This window comes from Notamacropus eugenii, chromosome 1 (assembly GCF_028372415.1).
Source record: "Notamacropus eugenii isolate mMacEug1 chromosome 1, mMacEug1.pri_v2, whole genome shotgun sequence".
Taxonomy (NCBI): domain Eukaryota; kingdom Metazoa; phylum Chordata; class Mammalia; order Diprotodontia; family Macropodidae; genus Notamacropus; species Notamacropus eugenii.
The window spans coordinates 46,172,159-46,195,901 of record NC_092872.1 but is presented as its reverse complement, the minus strand read 5'-3'; the positions used below and the strand labels follow the sequence as shown (position 1 = coordinate 46,195,901).

At 37.1% G+C, this 23,743-nt stretch overlaps 1 protein-coding gene across 4 annotated transcripts in view; it reads left to right on the top strand.

Annotated features, from left to right (window-relative positions):
- XPO6 (exportin 6) overlaps positions 1-23,743 on the top strand; it is a 119,254-nt gene that overhangs the window by 31,522 nt on the left and 63,989 nt on the right. For all 4 annotated transcript variants that reach the window (XM_072598173.1, XM_072598155.1, XM_072598164.1 and 1 more), the window contains 3 exons: positions 2,426-2,503; positions 10,979-11,432; positions 15,002-15,128. In XM_072598173.1, coding sequence (XP_072454274.1) covers positions 2,426-2,503; positions 10,979-11,432; positions 15,002-15,128 — 659 coding nt within the window. The remainder of the gene's footprint in view (positions 1-2,425; positions 2,504-10,978; positions 11,433-15,001; positions 15,129-23,743) is intronic.

The following is a 23,743-nucleotide window of genomic DNA, read 5'->3' as shown; positions in this document are numbered from 1 at the left end:
TATCTCCTTCAATGACTTGCAGAAGATTCTACAGATTATTTGCTTAATAAACATGTTATTTATTTCCCCTATCTACTTCTTTGTGTCTACCCTGATTATTTCAAGTTAGCCTTGATCAAAACTTGACATCATTTCTACTTTCTAGTCATCTCATATATCCATTCCTGATTCATTCCTTCACACTCTCTCCCATACTTCTTTTCTTTATTTCTCCTACTTTCTTTCTTTGCTGTCTGCTAATTTACTCACCTATCCTAAAACTTTATTCCGACACTTTTATTTCCTTAAGCCATCATTCTTTGTTTATTATTTATACATCTTTACCATCTAGTTGCTTCTGAACTCTTTCCAGTCTGGCTTCAGGCCTTTCCACTCAACTCAAAGGTTCCTCAAAGGTTTCCGGTAACTTTTCTTAGTTTCTTTCCTCTTAGGCTTTTTGCTGTATTTGGCACAGTTGACCATGGCTTTTTCTTGAATATATTCTTCTCCATTAACTCCTTTGACATGTTTCCTTCCTTGTTCTCCTGCCTGTCTCATGGTTTGTTCAGTGTCCTCCTCCCAGATGTTCAATGTGAGTTTCCCCCAACGTTCTTCCTTTGGCTCTGTTCTTTCCCTACATGCTTTTCCTTGGAGATAATCATTCCCTCTTTTGATTTACAATTATTAACTCTGTGCAAATGACTCCTGTGTGTGTGTGTGTGTGTGTGTGTGTGTGTGTGTGTGTGTGTGTGTCTGTGTCTGTGTCTGTCTGTCTGTCTGTCTGTCTGTCTGTCTGTGTCTGTGTCTGTGTCTCTGTGTGTGTATCTGTGTATGTCTGTGGGTCTGTGTAAGATTTATTTAACTCCAACCTCTACCTGGATATCCCATTGGCAGCACCTCAAATATATGTTGTCCCAAACTAGTCTTTACATTAATCATCACTATTGTTGTATTCCTTACACTAATCATCACCATCCTCTCTGTCGTGTACGATATAAATCTTTCACCTAGTCATCCAGTCAGTGAACAAGTTCTGTTGAGTCTTTTTCCATGATATGTCTTGGATCTAAAAGCCATTGTGGTGTAGTGAAATTTGAATTGAGAGTGCCTGGGTTCAAATGAGGGCTCTGCTGACTTGTAAAATGAGGAGGATCTGCTAGAAGTTCTTCTGGTTCTAAATCTACGATTCCACGATTCCTTTTCCCTTGGCAGTGGTTACCACCCTTGTTTCAGACCATATCACACCTAACTTAGCCTATTCTAATTGCCTCCTCTTAATTAAATGTCTGGTTAGATAGATTCTTTCTTTTCTAGTTCACCCTTTACACAGTTGCCAAAAAAGAATTTTTCATATTGACCAGTCTGACCATTTATTTTACTACTCTGCTCAGAAACTTGTAGTAGTTCATTATTGCCCATAGGATATTATAAAAGTTTCTTCTTAACCCTCATATTATTTAAGGGCTTTCACAGTCTAGCTTTGGCCTACCTTTCCAACATCATGTCACACTTATCCCTCTCATGCATGTTTAAACTCTAACCCAAACTGGAATACTTGCTATTTTTTAATCCTTTCCTGCCCTTTACCCTAGTTCTGTACATTTCATGCATTTTATTCCCCACTCCATCCCCATCTCTGCCCATTGAAATTCTTCAGGGCTCCATTCAAGTATGGCTCATCACTGCAACCTCCATAATTTTCCTCCTCCCTCCAATTAGAATCTCCCCAATCTGATTTTCCTAGTGCTTGATCTCCTTTGTCTTTATTATGTGGTATCTTATTTGTGTACGCATTATATTCCAGTGTTCCTCTCTCCTCTGTTCCCCTCCCCTCCCATAATGGCATATACTCTTTGAGGGCAGAGGTTAATCTTTTTCATCTTTGTTTCCCTGTGTTTAGTAAAGTCGCTTGATTTGTTATAGGTACCTAAAATGGTGAGTGACTGGTTTTAAACTCTTTCTTTATGTTACCTTCAGTGGCTCCCTTTTGCCTGTTGCTAAGTTAAGTCCCAGGATCATAGGGTTGGAGAAATTGAGTCCTGAGATCTCTTCCAATTCTAAATCTATGATCCTATGAATACTTAATTTATTCATTATATACTGGTAGTATTGTTTCATGTGTGTCAGTCTTCAGCCAGATTTTAAACTCCTTGAGGGATAGCAGTCTTGTGTCAGTTTTGTAGCTCCCTTCTCCCTTTCTCCTTCAACCACAAGTTAATTGACTAAAATTACTACCTAAATTAATGTCTCCACTAACCCCTTTCCCCTAGCCTTCCTAATTACATTTTTCATGGTAGGTGTGCTTAGATCTAGTTTATGAGTTCCTTGAGGGCCGGGATTGTCTTTTGATTCTTTTTGTCCCCAGCACTTGGCACAGTGCCTGGCACCTTAGACACTTAATAAATGTTGATTGACTGACTAGTAAACTGTATTTCTCTATTTGCAGGCATTTTGGAGACCATTTGGGACAAACACAGTGTTACTGCTGCCACTCCACCACCGTCCCCGACTGCAGGAGAAAGTGGTATGGTTTGCAATACCATGATATCCTTTTGTTGTAAACTTCGTGTCTAAGAGCAGTATTGTAGCCAGATCAATCAAGATGATAACTTTCTTGACCCTTTTTTGCATATTTTTTTCTTAACTGCCTGTAAGGAACTGTAACAAATGTATAGAATCATAGGTTTAGATCCATAATGCTCTGTAGAGATTTATTCATTTTATAGAGGTGGAACCCTTCCTGAGGGCATGCATATAGTCATTGACAAGAGTCAAGACGCAGATTCAGGTCTTCTGCTTCCAGAACTGCAACAGTTATCACATCTAAAAGAAGTCTTTTGTTTTCACTTTTTGCTTATTCTAAAAGGATGCATTTTATTTAATTTCACTCTGAATTTTTAGTCTCAGTAGTCTGATACCTTTGGTCTTTTCCTTCCTCCTCAGTTATGGCATGCTGCCCTTTACTGGCCAAAGCCCGTAGGTTGTGAGATTAACAAGTCAGTTTTATAGCTATACATTGAAACTGCTCAGTAAGTACCCAGCCCAGAGATTGCCATATTACCGCTCAATGTACTTTTAGCCCACAGTTAACTCAGAACTGAAGATGACCAAAGTGGATTGGAGCATTGTATAGTGTGATTTATTTTGTTATTACTTAGACTCATGTCAGTTTTGTGTTGCATATAATTTGAATAAAAACTTGTGTGTTTACAATGGTGGTCAAATAATTCTAAATTATACTTATTTATTTCACAAGTAAAATGACCATTCTCAAGGATGGGTAGGCAGAAAAAATTTTGTTTCTGAGCATTTCTTGTTTTTGCACTAAGTGGTTACAAAACCTTTTCAAGTAGAGTGGTATGTCCTGTGACTTGGCACTTTCTCTACAGTAAAGCTTGAAGTGTTTATTAAAATAATTTCTACACCTTTCCCATAAGGAAAAGTAAAACTTGAAGTGTTTTATTAAAATAATTTCTACATCTTTCTCATAAGGAAAAGGCCTGTTGAAATTAGACAACTCTAGCTCAAATTGTTCAATTTAGTTTTAACATTTGAAATATGGAGTTGTGAAAAGCTTATGATAGAAAAAGACTGCTTTTATTTCAGATTTTTATTTGTTTTTAACTCCGTTTATCAAAATACCATTACTTTGAAAAGAAATTCACTTCAGAGAATCTTAGATTAAGATATTACAAGACAGTTCTGTACAGTTGTGAAGAGCTTTTTATTTTAGGGTAGATATGTACAACTTAAATGATTCATTGGTTAGTTGATAGAATAAAAATAGAAACAGTTTTAAAGGTGACAGTTTTGGCTTCTTTGGCATTTAAAGATGCCATTAAATTCTTCCTTTTGGTAGTTTGCAAAAGGAAATATTTTTGATAGTGTGGAATGGCTTTCAAACTAGATTTCTCTTTAGATGGATTAATGCAAGTTTTGTTATTAGTATTGACTGTAGCAGTTAACTTGATTGAAAACTTTTTTAAATGAACTATAAATACTAGTTGTCTCCATTTAGTTGTATGCGCTGGTTACTAAGTAGTTGTGTCCAAAGAAACCCATTTTCCTTGTGGCATACAAGAGAAAGTGAATTTGTTACCACCTTTTGAATTTATGGTTGTTGGAAATGTTAAATGCAAATATGCAAGTACACATTTCTGTACCGGCAAAGTTAAGTCACAGCAGAAAATGGGAGATACGTCATTTCTACTTAGAAATTGTTCCAGATCTTGAATTTAGTGCAATGTTGTTTGAGGAACTGGTCTCAATTACAAACCAAAGGAGTTAGGTAATCCCGCAAGTTCTCTTCCTCTTTTTAAAAATGAAAAAACAAAAAACTCATAATATTCACTTGTTATGATTCCTTCTTCCCCTCCTCCCCCCTTTTTTAAACAGTTAAAAGGGGGAAGCAATAGCTTGTGCAGTATTTTCCAAAAGTGAACCTTCCAGATGAGGTCATCAGACCTTGCTTCATTATTTGATCACAGTGTTGATGACTTAACATTCTCTTAAAAAAAAAAAGGATATGCTTTAATTAGTTGGGCATCTTTTGGTCTGTCAAAATCCTTAGTTAAACTATATAACTTGTTAAAGATTGATTTCTTCTCCCACCATAGGCCCAATTATAAAGGAAATCTATATGTTAATTTCTTTTATCTTAAACTAAGAAAATTCATGTTCTGAGAAATACTTGTCATTTGTAGGAATAAACTGAATGGTATTTTAACAAAAATTAACAAATTTAATACCAAATTTAACAGCTTGACCCTGTGTCTGTTTGGATTCTGGTTTAGTTAATATCAGTTTGGCTCCTGAGGTGCTTTATCTAATTTCTTATCTACATTCTTATTAAAATAATAACTAATCTTTCTGAACCTAAGTGTAGAATAGAGGATGAAAACTAATGTATGGAGCTGAAGGAAGAGCCCTAGCCAGCCACTGATAAAACTGGGTGTAGCAGAAGGAGGATGTGATAGGAGGAACGTACTGTTTATTAGTCAAGCCATAGGAGAATTCCTTAAGTCTTTTTTTGTCAGAGGTGTTGTTATGATCCTTTGCTTACCACAGCAGATGGAAACAGAGCCTGTAGTCTTTTAGATGAGATCCCAGATTGAGAAGAATAAAGACTGAAAATCAAAAATGAAAAGAAGATGAGTTTCTCCTTATGGGAGCTTTACTAGCAAACAGTGGAAATTGTCATTTCCATTTCCTCCCTTTAAATTGATGGAGGAGCTTTATGACAGCTGCACACCTTTCCTTTTTCCTTGTTTGCTTCCTTTTGTTGTGGTCATTTTGATGTTGACTTCTTGCTCTGAGATAGAGTTTTTCCTTCTTGTTGATGACATTGCTTCACGATGTCGAGACTTACCCTTTCGCTGGAGTGAGTGTCCCTTTGCTGGTACAGAGATCCTTTCTGTGCTGATGATTTTTGTGAGTTGTTGTGCCTGACAAAGTCATTACCTAGTCAACCTTTTGGTGATAGAACTTCTCTGAACTTAGCTAGGCTGGTTCTAGCTAAGACAATAGGTACATATCCCATCACAGGCTCTAGACTTGAAACCTTTCTAGACTGGGGAGACAAGGGAACCTAGGGTTACTTTTCTTCCGCTAAGAGTCATCAGACTAGGATTTAAATGAATGGTAATGTTTATTCTTTTTATATATTTGTTTTCTGTCTCTGCTAGGAAGCTACGTAGAAAGCAGTAGGACTTATTTTTTTTTTCAATCCCAAACTTAGACACCAAATAAAATGGGTATTTTCAAAAACAGGAGAAAGAATAGTGTACATGAATCTGCAAATCTCTTGTACAACTTTGTCTTCTTTTTAAATATGTAATACATTTGACATGTAGCTTTCAAAGCTGTCCTGTGTGTCTGTGATTTTTTTCTGGCTTTCTGTTCTCTTGACATTTAAAATTTTTTTGTTTTATTTATTTTTTCAATGTTTCTGTCATTGAAATTGTTCTGGTTCTCCTCACTTCACTCTACCTCAGTTCGTACAAATCTTTCTAGTTTTCTCTGAAACCGTCCCTTGCATCATTTCTTACAGCACGATAGTATTACATTACCTTTATATAACATAATTTGTTTAGCCAGTGCAGAGCACCTTCTTGGTTTCCACTTCTTTGCCACCACAAAAAGAGTGGCTGTAGATATTTTGGTATATTTGTTTCTTTTTCTTTTTTAACTTCATGAGTTTCTGTTTGTGCAAAATCTTTTTACTTTTATGTCATCAGATTTCATTTTATTTTTTGTGATATTCTCTTTTGCTTTAATCATGAACTCTTCTTTTGCAAGGCAGTTTCTTCCCTGCTCTTCTAATTTATTTCTAATGTTACCTTTTTTGTGTGAGTCCTTGATCCGTTTGGATCTCCTCAGTGGGAGGATCTCCTCAGTAGCTTCTCAGTGGGCCTGGGAGAACTATGCTGCTCTGAAGTAGGACCTGTCTGTCTTCAAGGACTTAATTTGTGGCTATTTCTTGCTGTTTACAACAAAATAATTGGCATGTTTATTGAGGGATTCATCTTGGGCCAGCAGCTTTTTTTTCTGTTGGCTCTTCTTAGTGAGCGTGTGTACCCTACCATATGTCTTATTTCTCTTTCAACCTCCATGCCTCGTAGTGCTGCCTTTCATCTCTGCATACTACCATTGAGGAGCACAAAGGAGAAACATTGAAAGTGAAACCAGCATAATTTTGCCAAAGTTGCATACAGTAGTCACTTTTTTTTTTTGTATTTGGAGCTGGTTATTTTTAACTAGTTACACAAACCATTGTCTGTAATGCTGGCTAGAATTTATGTTTACCCTATGTATGTTACTTAAGCCAAGGTAGCACAGCCAGGTGCATGACTGATATTTGAAGATAAAGCATTCTGGAGAGTTGGAAAATATACAGTAGATTTAGATGATCTTCTAAAGTTCCTTCTGCTCTTAATTTTTAAAAATTTAATTGATAATTTTGATTTTTATATTACCTTTATTTCCATATATGCCCCTCCTACTTCCCCTACTCTAGAGAACCGTCCCTTGTAACAAAGCATAAAAAAGAAAAAAAATGCAGTCCCATAAAACTAAATGAATATATCATCTGAATCTGATACTGTATGTAGTATTTCATACACATAGTCCCCCACCCCTCCACTGAAGGGTCTCATTTCTTATTTGGGGATAAGCTTGGTTGTTATGAAGTGTTCAGTTCTTTCTGTTCTGATTGTTTTTCCATTGTCACTGCACCTGTTATTTTCTTAGTTCTGCTTACTTCACTTCACTTCATGTCTTCTTAGGCTTTTCTGTGGTCTTCATGTTTGTTTTTCCTGTGCTGCAGTAATATTCCATTACATTGGTATTGTCAGTTTATTTAGCCATTCTCTAATCGGTGGGTTTCTAATTTATTATTCTAATTTATTGCTGCTACAAAAAATATTTTAGTGTATATAGGACCTTTCTTTTTTATCTTTGTCCTCTTGGGGATATATACTTAATGCTGGATCTTTGGGTCAGTGAGTATGGACATTTTATTGACTTAAGCATAATTACAAATTATTTTTCTGAATTCCTTGACCAGCTTAGCATTTTACCAATAGCATTTTAATGTGCCCACCTTACTACAGTGTCTCATATATTGAGTATTCGCACCTTTAATCATTCTTGCCAGTGTCTACTGTGTATGAGGTGAACCTACAAAGTCGTTTTGATTTCCATTTCTTTTATTAGTGATTTTGGGCAGTCTTTCATATGGTTGTTTTTTTGAGAACTTTTAATTTCTCTCATTCATTTTATCTTCATTCCCCATTCTGAATTTTACTTAATTTTAAGTTCTTTTATTTGTATACATTTGTCTGCAAGTGCTTATACCTTTCTTGTGAAAGTAGCCTTGAGAATTGTTGGGGCAGCCAGGTGTAAAGGGACTGTGTGTGAAAGGACTCATTTTTAAAAAAATTTTATTTACAGATGTTGAGAGTGATAGTAGGAGTAGAACTGTCAGGAAATATCCTCTCTCACACTGCAGTTTTAAACCCAAGTTGTAGAATAAATGAGGAGTAGTCATACCTGGACTGAATTGTATTCTCAATAAGCATTTTAAAATAGTAGTGTTTCTCAACCTGCTGCCAATAATAGTTACATTGTGATTATTTGCACGATGAGCCATATGTTAAGCAGATTAAAATGGTTGTTGAGTTTTTGTTTGTTAAAAAATAAAGTCTTAAATATTAATCTGAAAATAGCTTTTGTGTGACTGTACTGTACAAGCTGGTTCCTTCTCAATCTGCAGGGTTCCATTTGAGTTAGTAAATAACACCAGAAGATGCAAACATCATTCAGCCATGAAGAGCGCCAGGCACAAGAGAAGTTTTTGTATCAGATTTCATTATTGACATACGTTATTACAGCTGAATTGTTAACCTTGGTTACGTTTACATTGACAATGTTGTGGGCAGTCTTAAGGAAGGCAGAACTCTGTTTAAAGGATGGTGTCACCACTTCAATGACAGAGATTGGTAGATTTTATTCATAGTTTGGTAGAAAGTTTTAGGCTGGGAAGGGACTATTAAAAAGTTTCTAGTCTAGGTTTCTTGTTTTACAGAGGAAAACTAAGGCCCAGAGAAGGGAAATGACTTGCCTAGAGTCAAAAAATGAATTTGTGACAGAGTTATAACTAGATAGACTAACCCTTTTCATTACGCTATGCTGCTTTCAAATTGAAGTTATGTATAGTTATCTACTGCATATGTTTAGTTGAATGGAAATGCTTTTGTTAATTTTTTTTTGTGAGTCACATTAAGTTATATTGACACAAGCCTTCTGTATTGTTTTTTGTAACATCCTTGATGTTCTTTGCAGCTGTGGCTTTTGCCTCATGTGAGATCTAGTTGTTTCAAAGAAATTTCAATCTTGGTGGAGACATGAATATTTGGAAAGAGAAAGGAGCTTTTATTCCTTTCTCTCTGTTTCCTTCAGCATGGATTCTTCTGTGTATATTCAGTCTTGTTCACCCCACTCCTCCTAGTGTCAAGATCTTAAGTGCCTTTTCTACTTCTTTGTATGTAGTACAGCCAAGTCCTGATCAGTGCAAATGCCCTTAAAGCGGTTTATTCAGATTCATATCAAATACTCCCTTTGGGCTGGAATTAGTTGTTTTAAAAATATAACTTTGAATTGTGCCAATTAGAATTTATATAGCCACGTCAGAGGATATGTTATTAACTAGTTGGGACCTAGATGTGTATTGTGTGCTGAGGTGATGGAGTCCCAGTGTGATCATTCTGATGCCATTGATGAGAATGAGTTGCTATAGAAACGTGGGCATATTTGTTCTATTTTCCTTCTATTTGTTTTATTTTCATTTAAAATGCTGTTGGAATGATCCTTTGTAATCTAGTCTTATTCTTTGTTTTAGACAGAATAATTTTCCCCCCTACCACTTTTTGCTGTTTTGAGGTGATAGTGCAATAATCTTCCGCTATTTCTTTTCACAACATTTTATAAATCAGTTTGTATTCTGAACCAGTGTTGGCCTTGGTTTCAGTGTGTCGGTGAGGAGAGCAGGTGTTGGTTGGAAGAAGGGGTTGCACTTTTCCTTTTGCTTTATGGTAGTGAAACGTATTAGAAATAGTTATTGGTATGAGAACATTTGCCGTGGAAGTTTGAATAGCAGAGAGTAGTTTCCACAAGGCAAAATTCTTGGCCCCTAAATTCATAATTTCTTAGTTAAATTAAGACAGGTGGCAGCCAAGGCTGACAGTAGTTTAAAATATGAAGGTTACAGAGGGAGAGTAGAGCAAAATACAGGATAACATGTTTGCGGAAAGTGGCATGAGGCCCCATGCAGCTGTTCAGATGTGAGATTGGAAGGAAGACCACATTCAGTTGAGAAAGGGGATATTTTGTATAAGAAACTCTTTTCTCTGTCAGTGACAGTCAAGTGACAAACCTAGGTCCCTTCACATCCCCAGTGTGCTTCGGGAAGGAGTAGCAATGACTGAAGGAAGTGGCATAATTTCTACCAGAAAAGAGAGATGGAATGGTAGGGGGAAAAATCATGCACAGTACTACTATTTATAAAAATCATTGTCTCAATTCCTTTCCTCATGGAGCACAAAAGCTAGTAGTTATGACTCATGTGGTAGTGCTTTTGAAATTATCCATTATTTCAGCTTTAAGGATTTTCAAAGAACTGTGCTTATAACCATTCTCTGAGGTAGGTAGTGCAAATGTTGTTATTTCTATTTTATAGAATGAGGAAACTGAGGCCCTAAAAGGTTAAGTGGCTTGGCCAGGGTCTCCAGGACAAAAAGTGAGTGTTGTAGATGAAGACTTGAGGTGTCTCCTGGTTCTAGGTTTAGCACTCTATTTGCTATGTGACACTGTCTTTAAGGCATGTGGGGGTAGGAGTTGGAAGGGTGCAGAGAGGACATAGGTACATCCATGATATAAAACATGAACAGCAGTGCAAACTAGAGAGGTCCATAGTGATATTTGAAATCCAGAGAAGGAACATTTGACTGGCATATTGGGAAAGATTTTATGTCAGTTATTTTGAACTGGGTTTAGAAGGATGGCAAAAATTCAGTTACAGGCATATGGGGGTGAGCATTAGGGCATAGGCAGAAGCATAGGTGTGACAAAGGTTTAGGGTATGTGGGAAACAATGGTTAGTAGATTCTAGATTGGCTGGTATATGATGTGTGACATGAAGCTGGAAAGGTGGTAGAAGAGGAGATTGAAATGGTTTGTTATAAAGACCTGGAAATTATTTTGAGGAAAAATCAGAATTGGCTTTCTTAGGTTGTTATACTAGGAAATTTCTGAAATAAGATGTTTTATACTAACCTTAATTGATTTTAAATATTCAGATTCTCAGAAAAAAACCAACAGAACCCTGGCATATGTGGTAATTTTACAAGCCTACTGAGAATGACTTAGATCATTGAAATGTTTCTTACTCTGTAAAGATGATTTGGGTATAGTCTTTCAAACATTTTTTCCCCTAATTTTTCAGGTGATCTATTAAGTAACCTGTTGCAGAGTCCTAGTGCAGCCAAACTGTTAAATCAGCCAATCCCTATCCTTGATTCAGAGAGTGAGTATATCTGTTCCCTGGCTTTGGAGTGCCTGGCCCATCTCTTCAGCTGGATTCCTCTGTCTACCAGCATCACCCCATCCCTCCTTACCACGATTTTCCACTTTGCTCGATTTGGCTGTGATATTCGGGCCAGAAAGATGGCGTCAGTCAATGGCAGCAATCAGAACTGTGTCCTTGGTCAGGAACGTGGCAGGCTTGGAGTTCTGGCCATGTCTTGCATCAATGAACTCATGTCTAAGAACTGTGTGCCTATGGAATTTGAAGAGTATTTACTGCGAATGTTCCAGCAGACTTTTTACCTCCTGCAGAAAATCACCAAGGATAATAATGCTCACACAGTGAAAAGCAGGCTAGAAGAACTAGATGAAAGGTAAGAGAAAGAAACCATGGCAGAGTAAGAATTATGTACTCAGGGTTATTATGGTTCATTGCTCTTGTGCATAGCGTCTTTAATCCTCTTTGATTTCAGAATTTGGAGCTCCAAAAGAAGAGCGGAAAGGTAGGTGTGTGATGGTAAGTACAGGCCTGACTGTAGCTTTCAGGGCTGGGGTGGCCTAAGGGGAAAGGGACTGAGTTTGAAAAGTCATTGTGGTGGTTCTAGGTTTTGTTGTATGTCCCCTATTCCTCCCCCTCCTTTCCTCCTTTTCCTTTCTCCCCTACTTATTTGACTACAGGTATAAGGTGGTTCGAGAACTGAAACTGTCCCTCATTCATAGCCAGGAACATCAGAAGAGGCACGTGGAGGTACAGGAATTGCAATCTGCCCCTTTTCAGTTGGTGTTGCTTTTTAGCTTTGAGAACTTTTTTTTGTAAGTAAAAGGAAGTGACGAGGACATTTTGCAGGGTGTGGAAGTATTGTCAGTTTTATGAATATTACTTGATGAATTTTCATCAAAAGATAGATAGATTTATATGGAAAGCTTTGTGGCTTCTTTATCATTCTTTTGAGTGGAACCCAGAGATAAGAGCGTTGGTCTTTATCTGCCTGTAACCCCGCTCCCGAACCCTTCCTTAAACATCCACTGGAGCATAAATAGAAGCTCTTTGAGTCAGGGTCTAATTCTTTCTTTCCCTTGCAGTGGGATGTCAGTTATGTATCTTACACCTTTCATGAACAAGATGCTACAAAAAGGCAAGAGGGAAATTGGATGCTTATTTTAAGAACATTCATGTTGAGTGTGTTTGGAAGCCTCCAAGTGGGTGCATTATATTGAACTAGTAGGCAATTACAGATTGCCTGGAAGCAAAAATGTTTACTACTTTAACTACTTTCCCAGGTCACTTTTGATGATTATATGTAGTTGAGAAATCTGTGTCCTTTCCAGTACCAATAGCAATTTTATGGGACTGTTAAGTGTATGATATGTAAATACACGTGCATGGAGTGTATAACTTATAGATTAATTTTAAAATTTGGCTCTTGGTTAATTTTATATGCTTAATTTTATAAATTAAGAGAAATAAAACTGATATAAGAATATATTGGGTCTCTCCATTCCAAATATTAAACTTTGTATACTCATGGAAGAACTCCTACCCTGTTAACAGTAATAAAATTCTTTCCCTCTAATTTGATGTTATTTTAAGTAGCAACTGACCAGATCAATTAAGAGTACCAGTGCTTTCTTGAAAACAGTTTTTCCAACATCCTTTTTTAGCTTCATTAAAAAGACTTTCTAATATGTAAAAGTGTCCTAATTACTTACAACAAGTTAATGAAAAGATAACTGTTGTATTGCAATTTAAGAGTTGAAGTAGTATTCTCTATTTAAAATATCTTTTTTCTTTCTCTGAGTTCGTAACTTTTTGCCTTCTGAGTTTTTACTGGGAAACATGCCATTAAGAACAAATTGCCTTGTGTTTTATTCTGAGGACAGTGCTGTTTTCACAGAGCGGGCTTACATGTGGGTGGAAAATCATAATAGTTTATCTGTATGTAAACTTTAAAGTTAACTTTTTTGCTTCCTTTGATTTTTATATTTCAATTATATGCTTCCAGTTGCACTGAGAAAGGCGAGCTGTGCATGTACAGAAAGGTGATACGAAAAATATTTTGTGCTTGTTTTATGACTCTCAGGAGTCTGTTATAACAAATTCTAAAAAAAATGATAGTCATTTCTCAGTTCAGGAGCTGCTTAACTGGGTCCTTTGCTTCTGTTTTTTTCTCTGTAACTTCTTATCTCTTAACTCTTTCACTGTTCATTAGCACCTGTACCAGAAGGTGGGCAAGGGAAGGAAAATGAGGTGAATAAAGATTAGTTAGTATTGCTGCTTGATCAGGTTTATTTAATTTTTTAATTAAGAGGTTGGCCTGGAGAGTAATAAGGTTTTTGTATTGTATTTTATTTGTCCATGCATTCAATCTCTGTGTTCCATTAGTTTGTATGACTCAGAATTGAGTGTATTTTCTAAGGAACAGAAAATGGATTTATTTTACACATGTACATTTAATATATAAGAAACTAGATTAGGGTGGAGGAGGTTCCATTCTTGATTGATTTGGACAGGAGCCTTCACACAAATCTCTCTATTTGAGGGGCCATGCCTGTTTCAGAATCTCTGGAGATTCTGGTAAAAAGGGTGCAAAATAAAAGTACTTTTAATGCTAGTCTTCCTAAGTATTTGGTCCAGTGATCTATTCAGCCTTTATCCTTATGAAATAATTAATACCATATAAATTGTAAATCTTCATTTCCATCTATGTTTTCTAGAATTAATATGGGCCCCAAAGTAAGCAATGGCCAGCCATGATCAAGTCAGTTAGGGGGCCCTATGACAATATGAGGAAGTTTGATTTCTGGCTATTTCAGGTGGACTGAGGGAACTTGAGTGAAGTGAAGTGGTACCTAGTGATTGCAGTGAAGAATTTCTTTTACTAGTAGGCTTGCCTTTTTCTAGGTTAGATGATTCTTTGTATCCTTAATTAAATATCAAAAACATGTATCCATCTCATTTTCCAATCACCTTTTGGTATTTAGGGGCTTGAAATGACAGTTTCTGAATGTGAGAGTGATGTGCTGTGCATTTAATCAGAGGATTTTGTTATCCTGGTCATTTTGGCACATGGTTATCTGTGATATTATATTAGAAAAATCTTTGGATTTGGGTGGGGGTTGAGATAGCATCATATAGTGGAACAAATGCTGAACTGGAGAGTGAGAGGAATCTGGGGATCTGAGTCCTTGTCTTGTTCCTGCAATTAGTGGACAGATCAGTCAGTTCTTATCTTTGGGCCTCAGGTTCCTGACCTGATGAACTCTAAGGTCTTTTCATGCTCTAATATTCTATGATTCCATATAGGGCAGGTTGTTGCATCTTTCTAAGTATTAAAATGTTTCATTCCTGCTGTAAAGAATTCTTGGAGGTAATTGGGGCATGCAATATTTAATTGTCATCAGTAGTAGAAGAACAAAATCTATTTGGATTGCAAAATAGAAATATTTTAGTAGGTTGCTAACCCTTTTGAAGATCATCAGCTCGTCTCTGGTTTTTGGTTGCATACACTTTCATAATTATGCCATCTGACTAATGGATCTTTGCCTCTGAAATCAGAGTTACCTCGATTACGCTATACAAATGATAGGACCTACCTATCAATTTGTTAGCTTAATTTCCTTTCATTTTATTTTATATGGTTCATGCCACTAGTTAGTTGGGGAAATATGAGAGCAGTTGCTTATCAGAAGGCCTCATTTATCTAAGCATTAAAGTTACTTTTCTGCTATGTTTCAGGTATTAATGGAGAGAAGGGTTGCGTGTCCTGTAGGTAACTGATGCAGGCTTTTGTTTTTAACTGAAAATATCTTGGTTAAATCAATGTGTTTTGGTAATGTAAAGGATTTGGGCTGTTTAATCTTGCATTTCATTTATCTCATTAAAGTTATTTCCATTGAAGGTAGACTACAAGATTTTTACCTTGTAATCTTTTTTCTTATTTAGCTACATCGAGAAGTTTACTGACTTTCTTCGTCTCTTTGTGAGTGTCCATTTGAGGAGGATAGAATCCTACTCCCAGTTCCCAGTGGTAGAGTTTTTGACACTGTTATTCAAGTACACGTTTCATCAGGTATGGCATGAAATTACTTTTTTTCATTTAATGTTCATTTGTTTTAATATTGTATTTTTACTCTTATAACCTTATAAACCTTAAAGCACTGCATAATGCTAATTTATTATAAGTCCTCATATTCTCTAGGTAATGCCATTAAATTGAAGGGAACAAATTGAATTTCAAAAATGCCTTAAAATTAGAAACTTTTAGTTCCATGTACTTTTCATGAGGAATTTTACAGAGAAAAGGAGTCAGGATGCAGACATGCTAACGTTGAATCCTTGTATCCTATAACTCCTTGAGAAAATGAGTGCATTTCTTGTGAGCCCTCTCCACTCCTCAATATCCCTCCTCTTCCTCATCTCTTGGTCTCTACTCCTTAGTTCCAGTTCTGACAAAAAGGTAGCTCTTGCCATAGTCAGCCCTTTTATTTGTCCCTTTGACCTTGTCTTATTCCATTTTCTTCAGGAGCTTTCACCCTTAATCATCCCATCTCTGTCATCTTCATTCTTATTATTACTGGTTTTTTCCCTACTGCTGGCAAACTTGTTTGATTTTCTCCATCGTCAGACCATTTGCTTTATCCTGCCAACTCTTCTCTGTTTTATTGTCAGATTCCTAGAATAAGCCATTTTATACTCATTGCCTTAACCTCTTCACTTTCCATTTATTTCTCAATCCCTTGCAACTGGCTTCTGATCAGACTACTCTACTGAAACTGTTGTCTTACTCTGGCTTCTTAGTTGTTTCTTGCAGATGACACGCTGTCTCCTGAGTCTGCGCCCTGTTCTTGGAATGTTCTTCCTCATCATCTCTCACCTCTTAGCTTCTCTGGCTTTCTTTGAGTCTGCAGGAAGACCTTCCCAGTTCTCTTTGGTACCTTTCTTCTGAGATGGTCTTCAGTTTATCCTGTATATATTTTATTTGTACATAGTATGATGTCTCCTCCATTAATTAGACTCATGTACATGTATGATGTCTCCCCCATTAGACTGTGTGCTGCTTAAGAGCAGGGACTGTCTTTTGCTTTTCTTTGTATCTCTATCACTTAGCACAGTATCTGGCACATAGTAGGCATTTAATAGTTGATTGACTAACTGATTTAACTCTTAGTTAGTTTGTATGTCTTCCTGTCCTGCTAATCCTTCATATTCATTGTTTCTTAACAGTACAATAATTATATTGTGTACCATAGTTTGTTTAGCCATTTTTTAAAAATTTACTTTATATATATAATATATATTCATTTTATTTATTTTTAACGTTCTACAATCACTACCGTAAAACTTAGATTTTTTTCCCCCCTACCTACCCCCCATCACCTCCCTCCCTTCCCAAGACAGCATACAATTCTATGTAGGATCTACACATACATTCCTATTGAATGCATTTTCACTATAGTCATGCTGTGTAGAAGAACTAAAATAAATGGGAGAAATCATATAACAAACCAAAACATAATACACACACACACAAAAAAAATGATCTGCTACATTCTGCAATTGAATTCCATAGTTCTTTCTTTGGATGTGGAAGGCATGTTGCCTTAGAAGACCATTGGGAATTTTTTTTTTTTATATCCTTGCATTGCTATGAAGATCCAAGTCTACCAGAAAAAACTCTTGCACACTGGTCGTTGCTGTGCACCAAGTTCTCCTGGTTTTGCTCCTTTCACTCAGCATCAGATCGTATAAGTCCTTCCAGGCCTCTCTGAAGTCTTCTTGTTCATCATTTCTTATGGCACAATAGTACTCTATTACATTCATATACCATAATTTATTCAGCCATTCCCCAATGGATGGGCATCCCCTTGACTTCCAGTTTTTAGCAACTACAAAGAGTGCTGCTATAAATATTTTTGTACATGTGGGACCCTTTCTCATTTTTATGATCTCTTGGGGTTTCAGTCCTAGAATTGATATTGCTGGGTCAAAGGGTATGCACATTTTTGTAGCCCTTTGGGCATAGTTCCAAACTGCTCTCCACAATGGTTGGATGAGCTCACAGCTCCACCAACAATGAATTAGTGTTCCAACTCTCCCACATCCTCTCCAACATTTATCATCTTCCTGTTCTGTCATCTTAGCCACTCTGATAGGTGTGATGTGGTACCTCAGAGTTGTTTTGATTTGCATCTCTCTAACCAAAAGTGATTTAGAGCATTTTTTCATATGATTATAGATATCTTTAATTTCTTCCTCTGAAAATTGCCTGTTCATATCCTTTGACCATTTATCAGTTGGGGATAGCCATTCTTTAATCATTGAATTTGTTTCCAGTACTCTGCTACCACAGAAACTGCCATTGTGATTATTTTGGTGCGAACAGACCCTTTTTCTTTGACTTCCTTGGAGTATATACCTAGCTAGTAATAGGATCTCTGGGTCAGAAAGTACGGACATTTTAGTGACTTTTTAAGCATAACTCTAAATTGTTTTCCAGAATAGTTGGACAAGTTCACCAATTCACAGCTCCATTAACAGTGTATTGGAGAGTTTGTCTTTCTACACCTCCCTCCAGTATTGACTGTTCTATTTTTTGTCATATTTACCAATTTGATATGTGTGTGGCAAAACTTTAGAGTTGTTTTGGTCTATGTATTTCTCTTTATTTTCGTTGATTTGAATGTTAAATGGTCATATGTCATATGGTTGTTAAATAGTTTGCAGTAGAATTCACTATTTTCCCCCTTAAAATTTTGCGGTGCTCCAAATTGTCTATTTCTCTTTAGGGTATCATGACCCTTCTAGATAATCCCTTGTTGAAATGTGGAGTCGTCTTCAGCTCTTCTGTTTTCCTTATCTTCTTATCAATCAGTTGCCAAGTCTTTCTAGTTTATCTCCATAATTTTTCTCATATGTATGTGTGTGTGTAGTCCCTTCTCTCCCCTCTTACAGCTACCACCCTAGTTATAGTACTCTTTACCTGTCACTTGAACAACTGTAATAGTCTCCCTGCTTCTAAATTCTTTCTTAACCTAGTCACCACAGAGCTGCCAAAATAATCTTCCTAAGGCACAAATCTGACTGTGTCGTTCTCGTTCTCAAGAATCTTCAGTTTCTTTTGTTTTCAAGTATAAGACAGAAAATCCTCAGCTTCACATTTAAAGACCTTTCCAGACTTAATTCAGATTACTTCCTTTCACACAATCTACTTTCCAGCCAAACTGGCTTATTCAGTATTCCCCTAACTCAGCATTCCATCTTCTGCCTCATTGACTGTGTTTTAGGTTATTTACTTACTATACCTGGCATTCATTTCCTTCAAGGTGCCCCCAGGTTTTATTCTCACTAGAAAGGAAGTACTTTAAAAGCAGGGAATGGATTTTTTAAATTTTGTTTTCTCAGAATCTGGCATAGTGTCTTATACATAGTGAGCACTTAATAAATGCTTGTTGAATTAAATTGAATTTGAGAATTATATATTCCAGCTAAATCAGACTGTATTTGCTGTTTCCTGAATTTGGCATTCCATATTCCATCTCCATGTGTTTGTATAAGCAAATCTCTTATGCCTCGCAACGTGCTATTTACTGATCTTTGTCACTCATAATCTTTTTTTTTTTTGTGTGTGGTTCATCTCAGGTGCTGTCTTCTGCAGGAAGCAAGCTCCTTCTCAGCCTTTCCCCCACAGTGTCCCAGCTGTTAGTGCTCTCTCTTTCTTCAGATTACCTTTTATTTACATCTGTATTATTATATCCCCTAGTCGAGTGTAAGATGCTTGATGGTAGGGACTGTTGTATTTTTGTCTTTGGTAACGTAATGCCTTGATCTATAGTAGACATTAGTAAATGTTTATTGAATTGAATTAAATTAAATTTTATTACAGCAACTAATCTTAAGTAGATTTAAAAAAATATTCCTTTATGAGGCCAGAAAAATAAATTTAGAGGGAGAGAGGAAATTAAAATAGTTTTAATGGAGTTTGGTCAGTCCTCGGACACACCTAGGAGAAAAAAGTATTGAGTAGTAAAGATGAGCCATTTCTGGAAGCTAGTAGGTCCCAAGGATTTAGGAATATTAGAAGGGTGAAGACGTATTGAAAGATTTCAGTTATAGAGGGATTCACAGAAAGAAAGAGCAACAGTTACATATAAGGGAAGGGCACGGAGCACCATTGTTAACTTGGAGGTCCTGGAAAGAAGATACTGTGGTAAGGTGTTGGAAATGAAGTATGAAGTAGATAGGAGAGATTGAAAATGTTGGAATGGGTGTAGAGAGATTGGAAGAGACAGAAGAATTTGAGGGGTTTCTAATAGAGAATTAGGGTTTAGGAATTTGAAGGGATCATAGAAGTTACATAGTCAACCTGCTTCTTTTACAAGGTGAGGAAAATGGAGCTTAGAAAGGAGAACTCATATGGCTGTTATCATGCAGATGTTAAGTAACAGACCTTGAATTCATAACCACAGCTTCTGTTTCCAAATTCAGCACCGAGTGTGGGAGGCTGTGCTTGTTGTCCATCCATTCAAGGGTAGAAAAAGGGGGCATATCTCTGAAGCTTGTCCTGTATTGGTATGCTTTTATATAAGCAGTCTTGTTCCCTGATTTGAGTGGGAGAAGGTATAATCAAGCTATACAGGCTTGTCTTTCTCTTAGAAGAGAAGCTAAGGAGGCTTGAAGAATGCCCCATCTTTCTAGAACATCAGAGAAAATGAAGTGTTTCTTTAAAAATGGAATAAAGGTCACAGAATCTTCTAATCCTATGATATCAGTGAGAAAACAAGAAAAGGGATCTTGGAGAAGCAGAAGGGAAGGATTTCTGACCTGTGTCAGGAGGTTGGAGGGTCGAAGATTGTGACAAATGAGAAGGGAAGAGACTGTTGGGTGCTAAGCACCAGAGGCTTCTCCCATGGAGGAGGGAGCTGAATCTTCTGAGAAGGAAGGAACTACATTGTACTCCAGGGAATAATGATGTGGATCCACAGGTGAGAAATCATCCAGTAAGGGTCAGAAGACTATGAGGCAAGTAATGGCAACTGTTTGTCAGCCTGATTAACAATAGAGAGGTATGATGTCTCCCTCCATGGGATGGATCTTGAATCACACAGAGAGGCTCTTAAGGCTTGTTGCTATGCGTAACCACTGTCCACATCTGGTGATTTATTTGGGCACAAATGATGCTGCCAGAATCACTATAGAAAACATTGCTGAAGATTATGAAGTCTTGGGAGAGGAACAGACATTATGAGGCTAGTGAAGATGTGTTTTGGATGTCACCATTGCTGATCAAGGGCTTCAGAAGGGAGCAGGAGATTTGTGAAGTAAAGAGCTGGTTAGATAGTATCTGAGAACAGGATTTGGATTTCTGAACAAAGATTTCAAATATAGGAATAATATGCTCTTGGCTAGAGATGGGCTGCATCCAACAAGGGATAGTATTGTATTTGCCAGGAGTCTTGCAAATCTAAAGGATTTTAAACTGAAAAATAAAGTTAACAGAGAAACTGTCTAGATAACAGAGTAGTTGTAGCTCTCAAAGAAGAATAGTAGAAATACTCAGATGTTTACAGGAGACAGAAATCGAAGAAAACTGATAAAACCATAACCTGGGATGTTTGTACACAAATATACAACTAGATAAATTTCAAAACCAGCTGGTAAACTTGACTTTGTAAATATCACAGATACTTTGTGGGATGACATCTGTGATTGAAATGTATCTCTGGAAAGGTATACCTTATTCAAAAGGAACAGATTAGGGGAAAGAAGTTAAATGAAATGGTTTATTTAGAAAATATATGCATACAAGCAAATCCAGGAACTGGCAGAAAATATAAGGGTAGGAGAGGAAGGGAAGGGGTAGCACCTTGGCAAAGTTTTGTGTGAAAATCAATGTAGGCAAACAAAGTAGCAGTATTATCATCAGTATATACTGCAGACTACCTGTAATCCAATACTACAGGGGTCTATAATCGATGTGGGTCTGTCCTCCAAATGCCTCTCCAGTGATGTGTTTTTTAAAAACTATCTTAGGGAAAAGAGGAGAGTCAAAGAAAGGCTAGATCTGATATTTGGAGTAAATGAGATGATAATGGACAGGAGATAAGGTAAAGCAGTTTAACTCTTGTTTTGTTTGCCAAGGAGGGTGATCTTTGGACCATAATGATCGAAGTAGTAATGGCTAATAGGGAGTTGGTAGTGAAGGCAAATGGGGAAGGCAGAAGCAAGAATCACCAGGCTCTGATGAACTGTATTCTACTGACAGATATTATTGTGAGCCGTTGTCAGTGATCCTTGAAATACTGTAGAAAACAGGAAAGGTACTGCAGGTTTGCAGAAAGAAAAGTATCTCAGTTTTAAAAAAGGGGGAGAAGGTCTAAGATTGATCTTAAGTTGTTGGAAAGAATTAGAGCATCTAGAAAAGTAAGGGTAAAGCAACAAAATCAGCATGATTTCATCAAGAGCAAAACATGTCAGAATAACCTAGTTTTGTTTTTTGACAGGTTTACTAGATTGGTTGGTCCAGTATAATGCTAGAGATAAAGTTTATTTAGATTTTAGTAAAATACTTGATAAAATTTGTCCTCATTCTTATGGACAAGATGGAGAACTGTAGCCTAATAATATAGTTGAACAGAATAAGAATCTGTTGATTGTCCAGACCCTAAGAGTAGTCAGGTTGGCTTGTGGGCTGAATAGAATTAAATGAAATTTAAAAGGGAAAAATGTAAAGTTGTAAACTTTAATTTAAAAAGATTGATTTCATACATACAGAATAGGGAAGGGATACCTAGATAGATAGCTGTTCATGTGGAAAAGATCTGAGGCCTTTAGTAGACTGCATGCCCAATCTGAATCAGTAGTTTTATATGACAGAATTTCAAAAGTTCCTGTAATCTTAGGTTGTATTGAGGATAAAGTATTCTGGATGAAATGAGTTGATCATTTGCTATTTTTTCAGCTTTGGCCAGACCACATTTGGAGTGCTATGATTAGTTCTGGATGCTGTATTTTCAGAAAGTTGTTGATAAGATAGTGAATACCTAGAAGAGGGCAACCAGATTGGTGAAAGTCCTTGGGATCGTATTGTATGACAATTGATTGAAGCCCCTCTACTACACTGGAGAAAAGATGTCAGGGGGGACAGCAGCTGTCTTAGAGGATTTAAAATGCTCCTGTGCTCCTGTTGGAGTTAAGAGATCATTGATAACTTTGGAGAAGCAATTTCATTTGAATGATCAAGTAGGAAGTCAGATTTCAAGGGGTTTAGGATTGAGTGAAAGGAAAAGAAGTGGAAGCCCCAAGTCTAGATACTTTCTCATGGTGTCTAGCCATGAAAGGGAGGAGAAACGTAGAACTATCTGGTAGGAAGGCCAGACCAAGCGAGGGCTTTTTTCAAGAATGAGGAAGGTGTGGGCAGAAAGCCCTTTCTCCCACAAAATAAGCAAAGTGGTATCCTTGTGTATAATGGCTGCAGCAGCAAGATTGGATTAGGTGGGATTAGCCCTCCCACTAGCAGTACAATAATGGATTTTAAATTCTTTATGCCCATTTTAGAAGTAAAAACTTTAGAAATTTGGAAGAGAACCAGGTGCAGAAGAAAATTTAAGATGCATAAATAGAGAGAAGTAGTCAGATAACTTGGAACATCTCATCAGAACTATTAAGGAAACCTGAAAACGAACATCTTTTGTTTTTTTTGATTAAGAAATTCCACATCTTGAACATTGTGATCATTTTTGGCTTATGTCTTTACTTTCCTGTAGGTGGTTGGAAAGGAGCCAGGAGATAGGGAGAGACAGAAGATCAGTGAGAGAGAGAGAACATGACAGCAGGGGTAGTCTGCTGCAAAATCCAGGATTGAGGAGAATTTTGTCTAGTATTGATACGTGCTGTTCTTACCCCGCTCTTCTACCCCTCCCCACTCCTCACCTCCCCAGCCCTCCCAGTCTTGGGTCATTGGAATGGTATTGCTGTGAGGCAGCCCGTGTTAGAGGATGGGTAGTCATATGGAAGGGGAAGGCTTAGACTAGACAGCGGGGGCAGAATGTGCCAAGTGAAAAGTTTTGAGGTAGGCTTGTAGAACTATGCCTTGTATGTAAAGAGTGTTTAGTCTGAGTTAGCCTTGTAGTGGGGAGAAAGTAATATATAGCGCTCCATGAGAGGCAGTATGTGGAAGGAGGAATAGTCTTTGGAATCCTGGCTTTATACATGGCCTCTGCTACTTAGAACTCTGTGACCTTTGGCAGGTTGTTTAGCTTCTCTGGGCCTCAGTTCTCCTCATTTATGAAATGAAGAGGCCCTGATCTGCAATTGTTTGAAATTACTTTTGGTAATTAGGGCCTTGCTAGTTGCCCCTACGTATGCGGATTGGAGAATACCTGGAGAGTTATATACATACTTAGTAATTTTTTTCTCTACATTTCTACACTTAATTTTTATTTTTAGCTTGATTTCTTCTGGCTGATCTCGTTCTCGTGGCCAAGCAGTTTTTTTCCTTTGAGGTGTTATTATTCTCTTCTTCTGGGGTTCCCTCTTTGGCATTACAACCCATAGGATTCTCCATTGTCTTTTGTTTCTTTCTGTTTACCTATATTGAATTGAGTGGATTACCCAGATGAGTTGTTGGTCGGGAGCTTTGTTTGAGGGCCAGGCTTTGCCTCTCCTGGCACTTGTGGATGGGTTGAG